At 36.0% G+C, this 9,164-nt stretch overlaps 1 protein-coding gene across 1 annotated transcript in view; it reads left to right on the forward strand.

Moving 5' to 3' along the window:
* Positions 1-9,164, forward strand: part of LOC106465522 (pro-neuregulin-2, membrane-bound isoform-like) — a 93,316-nt gene that overhangs the window by 70,225 nt on the left and 13,927 nt on the right. Inside the window, exon 6 of the mRNA XM_013925750.2 lies at positions 1,501-1,571. Within this exon, the coding sequence (XP_013781204.2) occupies positions 1,501-1,568 (68 nt within the window). The 3' untranslated portion in view covers positions 1,569-1,571. The remainder of the gene's footprint in view (positions 1-1,500; positions 1,572-9,164) is intronic.

The raw sequence follows: 9,164 nt of genomic DNA on the forward strand, positions 1-9,164 counted from the left end.
TCCGTCACGTTGTGACGATCTTATATATACCAGACTACCCCAATCTAGTAGTCTCCCGATAATTCACGAAGGTTCGAGAAGGACGTGGCGTGATACTAGTCACGTGACCTCGCTGACGCAACAATATTGATGCTCTGAAGACGCCTGTTGAGTGTAACCCAAAGCAACATACTCGTGAAATGGCCCTGAAATTGCATGTCTCTCGTGAAACAATACGTAAACATCTAAGGAATATGGGAAAACTCCATAAAGAAGGTGTTTGGGTGCCTTACGAACTCTCCGATGATCATCGTTTCCAACGTGTGAACGTATTTCCGTCTCTTACGGCGCGTAAACCATTTTTGGACAGAACTGTCACCGGTGATGAAACATTTTATGCGAGGACGTTGTGATTTAAGGTATTCTAAAAATGTTGAGCATTGATCACTATTATTAAAAAGAATAAAAAGTGTCATCCACATACCTTCTGTACAGAACAGGCCTAAAGTTAACTGGGCAGGTGCCAAGCCGTTTCTGTTCGTAATAAGAGAGAAATGCATTAACTAAAGTTGGACCAAGTGGGGAGCCCATCGCAACGCCATCTATTTGTTCATACAAGGTGTTGTTGAACAGGTAATATAAATTTATAGTGGTAAGATCCAGCATGACCTTAATTTGATTTTCAGAAAAGCCATTTAAAGGAATGTTATTACGTGAAAGCTCAGATATACATACATATATTAATAGTTTCATGTAGAGGAATATTTGTAAAGAGGGAGGTAACATCAAATCTCGCCATGAAGAAATTATCTGAGGGAGGTAGTAAACTTGGTTCACGTTCAAAGTGGAAGGAATGAGGGATAGTATGCTCATTAGTTGTGAGTGGCTGAAGTATAGGTATAAGGAATTTAGCAAGTTTGTAACTAGGTGTGCCTGTACTGGAAAGAATGGGTCGGAGGGGGGAACCTGCTTTATGAATATTGGGAAGGCCATATAACATACCAGGACGGGAGCCAGTGGGATAAAGCGAAGAAGCAACATTTTCAGATATAATTTTGTTCTTGAGTTCTCTTTTGTACCATAGGAGTTTTTTAAATGTTTTATTTTGATATAAAAGTTCGGGTTTTTTCATCTAAAAACAGCGACATTAATTCCTTGACGACCTAATATTTATAGCTATTTGAAATGATACAACATGAAACCTTCTTTGCGACACTACGGTGAGATTGTGGATAAGCCAATTACTTTAACTTCTCATCATATTGATCTAACCTTGTCCCAAAACAAAAACATTAATTTGATGTGAAAATACAAATTTTTTTCGTACTTCTCACATTTCTGGCAATTATTTTTAAGTGTTCTCAAATAGACAAGTTTGATATTAAACAGGTGTTGAATTTCAAAATCAATGGTTCTGCTAATTATGATCAGAAAATTTCGAAGTTTTATTTATTTTATTTTAGTAATACTAAAGATTAATTTTCGTTGTTTTTTGTTGTGTTTTGTTTTTCCTTCCTACAGTGCTGCCACAGACTTCAGCGGATATTGTAACCACAACAAAAATTCTAGAGTCTGTTTTGGGAAAATAAAATGTATGTATGATCTGTATGTCATTAGTGTTTTTAATTTATTGACGTGTTTCTATCTGTTGATAAGCTAAGATCATGATAATAATAATAATCTGTTATAGAAACGTACTGACCACTTAATCCCAGCAAGTAATTACTTTTCTTCTTTGCCGTTTTATTTTCTACGTACTATTAATATAGCAGTCGTCAAAACGTTCGTTCGTTAATACTTCTGAATAATGAGTAACTAGTCAAAGTAAAAATTAACTAGATGTGCAAGTTGAATAATTTTTGAGAGATAAATTGCATACCTAGCTCTTCTCTTGGTGTTAGCCCGATAGATCTGGTGAAAGTCTACAAGTAAACGTAAACTCTCAGTCCATAATGAGCTTTATTTTCCAAGCTCTTGTAATATACTTTATATGTCTTACCTTAAAAGTCTTGCAGGTTACTTTAAGAATATTGTACTCTTCCAACATTTTCTCTTCAAAATGTGGGAAACACGCACAAATCGGCTTAAAACAAGCAAAATCTCTACGAGGATTTTCATTAGCGTTCATTCTAAAAAAAAAAAAAAAAAAAAAAAAAAAAATGTTGTAAGACCGGGAAGTGGATCGGACGTGAGGAAGTGTAGAAGTCGAAACTTGGCAGAAATCGCAAAGCTGTTGCGTCACTTCTCGTCCAAAGCAGCCCATTTCACAGTAAAGATGTGGTCAAGATTTCTACTGTATGAATTTAGTACGTCTTATGCATTAAATTTAATAATAATCTTGAATTTTGCTTCTACGGAAAACTATATTCTAATGAATGGATTTGGTTTACTTTTGGACTACTAAGTTAGCATGCCAAGTTTGGTCTAGAGTGGTGAGCTCCGTTTGTAGGAGATGGATGAATAGACAGAATTTTTTTTCCTTGATATTGTTTAGTTACCGCACCGTTATCGCTTAATATGTACAGCGCATATGTGAAGAACACCTGTATACCAATTTTTATACCTAGCTCTGCCAAATGAAGCGAGGTAGAGCTGGACAAATTGCTGACAATCTCGGTAATATCTGTATAAGATAGTGTGTTAATTCCTGTGTTTTATAGAAAAAGCAACATCAAGAAAGATCATGATATCTGTATAAGATAGTGTGTTAAATCCTGTGTTTTATAGAAACAGCAACATCAAGAACATTAATGTGTGGGGGTGAATGGTGAAGTTTAAACTAAATAATATTTTGGAAGAAGTTAGCGTGTCGAAAGAAGTTTTAGAAAGATTCACAATCGGCTGCCCAAATACACGTAAGCAATGTAACATTTCAGATATGTGATTTCACACTGCTTTTCTCCAAGCATTAATATCATAGCAAAATTAAGATCCAATTTGGTACCCATGACAGTATCGTTAGCCTGAATGTAATGCTGATTGTTGAATTCTAAGTCATTCAAGGCTAATATCAAGGTTAAGAGAAGTCTGTCTGATTTTTTAATATTCGGACAGATTAGTTAAAGTAATTGCAGTTTTTAAAACTCCAAGACTTTTTTCTGGAATATTAATGTACAGGGAAGAAGCATTCATAGTTAAAAGAACTATCTGGGGACATTGGTCCTTTAACGTTCATTTCCTCAAACAACCCAACAGTAAGTGCTTATCATACTTCCTCTTGTAATTACGTACTTTCCGTAATTGAAGTCCGCATGTGGGTCAGAGGTAAGTTCATGGTTTTGCAATGGTAAAATTTGAGGTTCTATTCCCAATGGTGAACAGAGCGGCGGTAGCCTTTTGTGTAACTTTGTGCCACAGACAAACAAACCGAAACTGAACCACTAACTGTAAAAAATAAAACGAAGAAAACATTATTTACTTCATCTAAATGACCATTTGAAATATTTCCGAAATTCCTCTTGTTTCCTTCTGGAAATACAAAATCAAATAAATATATTTTGGTTCTTTCTAGACATAGTTGCACAACTACACAGAAAGGTTAACGACTTTATAATAAGGTTCATTATCAGAGCTACAAATTCAAGAAACTACTGACACTTTCTCAGACAAACAAAAGCAAGACTACTGCATATCGAAGGGGCCAAGGTTCGAGAGGTGATAATGCCTAACAATTCCACACTTTCAGCTCTGGTTGCGATAGAAAAAGGAAAGGTAACTATAAATATTATGTCGTGGTTTCGCTAACTGTCATTTTTCTATTTAGAGCCAGGGCACGAGACAAATAGATTATTCGGCGTCTGTTCTGTGAAAGTAGGTTTGAATACTCCGGTTTTCTCCCGCAACAAAACTCACTCGGGCGTTAGACCTTTTTGTCCCAGTCCCCCTAAAAAGGGCCATTTACCTCGTTGGTTTTCTTTCAAAAATAATTCGGGACCGGCATGGTTAGGGCGCTCGACTCGCAATCAGAGGGTCGCAGGTTCGAATCCCCGTCACACCAAACATGCTCGCCCTTTCAGCCGTGGGGGCGTTATAATGTGACGGTCGTTGGCAAAAGAGTAGCACAAGAGTTGGCGGTGGGTGGTGATGACTAGCTGCCTTCCCTCTAGTCTTACACTGCTAAATTAGGGACGGCTAGCGCAGATAGCCCTCGTGTAGCTTTGCGCGAAATTCAAAACAAACAAAAATAGTTCAATAACATATCAATTATATTTAATATTTAAATAATTATAATGCCAATTGACACCTTAACAAATGAAGTGCATTAAACATAAATTAAACCACTAAGTAGAGTAAGTTGAAACTAGATTTTTCGGTCACATGCTTTGGTCTCTTTACAACATCAACTGACAACACCAATCAAAAATTTCAACGTCAAGATCCTTGTGTTTTTCTCCCACCTTCTTCACGGCTTTCCAACAAAACAGCTATTTTAGATATAATCCTCGCAGTCAAAATCTAACAATCCCTCGAAGTTAAACAAATTTACACGAGGGGTTGAAGGGGAAACACCCCTGTTGTGAAGAGCTTGCAACTCCCATGTTGTGTTCTCTTCCCTCAAACAAAAATTCCTGCCACATTTAGTTTCTTCGTTTTTGAAATTCCTGTTCTGTGGTTCCTGCTGTGCAGACGTACCTCAAGATATCTTTCCAACTTCGGCACAAGAAGATCAACTGGGGACATCAAAGAAGAAAAAGACCATCAATACTATACCACAGAGACAGTGGTAAATCAAAAACATTAACTCGTGTGCCAAATATGTAATAAGTGCCAAATATGTTAAAGTGAAAATGGACAAATCCACGACAATAAAAACTAAGATGAAGCCCACACATTCAATATCAAACGGTAAACCAAGTATAGGTGGCCTATTCTTAAGTAGTAGTAGTCAAATATCATTTCAGTTATCATCCCTTTTAAACTGTAGTAAAAACGAAATAGCCAAACTAAGCCCAAAATCTCAGTCCGAACCAAAAAAGTCTGAAGTAAGCCTTGAAATTAAAAATAACTAAAAGGAAATAGATACTATAAGCAAATCACAATAGAAATTAAATGCTAATGTAGAATATAAGGATGATAACAATACACTGGAAATTGACGTGGAGAACAACATACAAAACGAACATAAAATGCAAACACAAAAAAATACAGAGGACCACATAAACAAAGATGAATCTGGCTCCATTGCAGTAACAAATAACAACCAAAAACCACACTTAAGCATTAAATGCAAAACGCCTAGATAACATACAATAATAGACAATCAACACCACCGAAACATGCAATCATAAAATTATACGAAAATAAACTGAAAATTTCGTGACAGGAATTTAGTATTTAAAGGAAAGACGCTTCCTCGGCTGGGATGTTAAGAGATATTGTTATCCCCTTTCACCCCGTTCGCGATAATTTGTTTGTTACATTCGTGGGATGTTTAATTTTAGGTGGAGAGGTTGGTCCTACGTTGTCTAGTGAATTGAAAGATATGGATTGGACTATGGAGAAATGAGAGAAACAGAGGCATATCTGGAGGGTTCCAGGGCAAATAGAAAACCTAGACCGATGGCATGACGTCGTTCAGAAGAAGCAAGGCGACAAACATTCGACAAAGTACAGTGAAATAAACTTCACATGATCAGAGACACAGGGTGGCTGGGATCATTAAATCCAAGTGCCTTAGTATTTGTTGTGGGGGAAACGGGAGTACCCCGAGATAACCCACTTCCACAAGGCAGACGCCGAATATTCTACATGTTCTGTACTCAGTGCTGAAATAAAAAATAGCACAAGAAATAATTAATTTTTATATATAGAATTTAGAAATAAACCTTTATCAAAAATTGTTTAACCTGTCTTGGAGGTAAGGTACATGTTGTACAGGGAAAATGTTTTGTGGGGGCGCTGGTCATAGTCTGTAGCTTGGTAGTAAAGAAATTTCTGAATGCAATCATAATTGAAAGCATTCCCAGCTCATACAAAGTTCACAACTAGCTCAAGAAATTAAAAGATGTAAGCCTAATGTTACAAGTACACAAATTAAACAACAAGGGATAGGTGACGTCTTATTAAAGGGCACTGACTACAAAGATCTTAACTCCCTCTTGCAAGGATGCCTTCCAACCAGGAAACGTAAACCTACACCTAGCCGGAAACAACCCCCAAGCTAAGGCTTTTGTTATCAGAGGCATATAATATAGCATAGGCATGGAAGAGATCAAAGAGGCTTTAACTGATATTAACATTCCACAAAGAAAAGTTTAAAAGAGACATTTCACAACGAACACAAGCACCAACAAACTTAATAAAAGTATACACATAAAACACACATAATATACAAGAACAAATCAACAATGGTATCATATTTTGGTATCAAAGATATCTCGTAGAAAAAGCGAAAATGCCAGCGATCACAGTAACACAATGCTACAACTACGGTCATGTTGCATCACTTGTAAATCACAATGTGTTGCTTGTGGATTTAAACCATAATGCAAAACAATGTCCTAAAACACACCAACAACCAAAATGCTGTAGTTTTAACGAAATCCTAGTGCAAACTATAAAGGATGCACTAACACAAAATACATTATAATAAACTATCTAATATAAGAAACAACACCCAATCACAACAAGTACAAGAGGACGAAAACAAACAAAACACACCACATATACATACTAATGCACAACCAACAGCATACTATAACAAAGATACCTCTTCTTCCACACCCAATACACAGAAATATCAAAAACACATGGAGCACTATTTTCCAATTTGACAACAAAGAAACAACATCAATCAAAAACAAGCCAAGAACAACAAACTAACCATTTGATGAATATTTTGAAAAACATGACATATAAATTCGTTGGAGAAATCAGAAACCACGAACAAATATAATATTTTATCACAATAATGATGAAATCGCAAAGAAATACCTAACACCAATATTAATACAGCTAATAAAAAAATAACAGAATATTTATTCACAAACAATTCATAGTTTGTAATTGTAAAACAAAATTGACGCATAAGATTAAACAATAACACCACAAGTTACTCTTAGAATAAAAAAAAGTTAATTGGAAGGAATGCATTTCAACAGCTATGCACTTTTCATAAAGATCATTCCTACAGAAAGTAAGTCTGCCATAACTAATAGACTGGAACTCATCGTTAGTGAATCAGAATTTACTTACTATTTAAATGCTTAATGCCAGCTAAGCATTAGAAACCGATACGCCTAACATTTGTGATAAAATAACATAAACTGTTCATATTATATTCATCATTCCTCTTAATTTGTTCACTTTGTATTCGAAACCACACCTCTCGATGTGGATTCCTGTACATGGTGAGTGGACCTCCCAGGAAAGATTCTGTATATTCAGTTTACCTCGTCTGGGATCTGAACATCCACCCACGTGTTTGTCATGCATGGCGACCCGTGAAGTGGAGGAGAGGATCCTGGTGGTTGAGTGGTGTCTGGGCCTTGAATTACAATAGACAGGTGGCCTTAGAGTTCCCCTCCCCCAGGGTCAGTCGGCTGGTCCTGTTGAGCTAGTGTCAACTGAGTACTAGTGTTGAGCATTCTCAGTGGGTGTTGTAGACATTGTGTCTGATGCTGGTGTTTGGGTATAGTGCTCAGGAAATCCTGGCGTTGCTACTGTATCTTTGTTTGGCATATAGTGCATCCCCTCGTACGACTCCATGGTGGGTGGGGTAAGTGGCCAGTGAATCTTCGTCATTTCATTATAGCTTCTCAAATCCCAGAAAAAATAACAATAGTAAAAAAACAGCTAATAGCGAAACGACTAAGCATAGATGACTCTGTTACTCAATCACCACCAAAACCAGCTCCTATACCTCATTTTGTAATTTTTCATTCTTTGTCTGACAAATCCTTAGGTCAAATGTCTCCCTTTTTCATTCAGAAGGGATTAGAGGGGCTTGCTGGCTCTCTAAGGTCAGTAAAGAAAATGGGGAAATCTTGGTGGAAACATCTACACCTACACATAGCAAACTCCTCTTAAGGTCAAAGGCCCTTGGGAACATACCTATTGAGGTTACTTCCCATCTACTTTGAACTCCTCACGAGGAGTTATTGTCGAGAGGGATTTAAAGAACATCCCTGAGTCAGAGATCCTCGTTGGTTTCTCCAGCCAAGGAGTTTCTGCTGTGCGATGCGATGTTTACATCGCCACGTCCACCTGCCTCCGTCGTGTTGAGTTATCTTAACTGTAATGTACGGCCATACATTCCTAACCCTCTCAACTGTTTCCAGTGTCAGCAGTTCGGGCATTCGACGACATCTTGAGATTTCTTTAAGGACTAATCATATAGAGTAAGTTTGATTAAACGCAAGTTCTTTGGGATTTTTAGATTTCTTTAAGGATTAATGATATAGAGTAACTTTGATTAAACGCAAGTTCTTTGGGATCTTAAGATTTCTTTAAGGATTAATTGTATAGAGTAAGTTTGATTAAACGCAAGTTCCTTAGGATCTTTAGATTTCTTTATGGATTAATCATATAGAGTAACTTTGATTAAACGCAAGTTCTTTGGAATCTTGAGATTTTTTTAAGGACTAATCATATAGAGTGAGTTTGACTATTTATGTAGATATATTACTATTAAAGGGCATGAATACAGGGGAATACAAAATACTAAATGTCTCATTTTCTAATTATATATATATCACGTGATGTATTGGATGTAAAGATACAGTAGTAATTTTACCAAAGATTAAAATGCGGATGAATAAATTGTATAAACTTGATAGAAAATGATATTGAGTATAACTGCTTTTCTGTAGCACTATCTAACTTTGAAACATGAGGGAACATACAAAAAATAGTCTATGGTCTACAAGTTATAATATAAAAAACTGTCCCAAACAAAATATTATAACCTATATAGATATATATATGTAACATTTGTTTACTGTTCATACTTGTTTTTAACATGTGCAATGAAACATATAACTTGAGAAACTGAATACATGGCTATTATTAAAAAAGTTAAACTCAGCTCAAAAACTGTCACTTTTTTTTCTGAACTTTAGATTTCTTTCTTGAAACTTATTATATATGCTATAATGTAAAATTCCTTTACAAGTTTTTGACTTACTGAGATTTTTACCTATTATTATAAGTAGGACAATAGGTTCTAATGTTATAAGTATGATGGT

The sequence above is a fragment of the Limulus polyphemus genome, unplaced genomic scaffold (assembly GCF_000517525.1).
Source record: "Limulus polyphemus unplaced genomic scaffold, Limulus_polyphemus-2.1.2 Scaffold68, whole genome shotgun sequence".
In the NCBI taxonomy this organism is placed as follows: domain Eukaryota; kingdom Metazoa; phylum Arthropoda; class Merostomata; order Xiphosura; family Limulidae; genus Limulus; species Limulus polyphemus.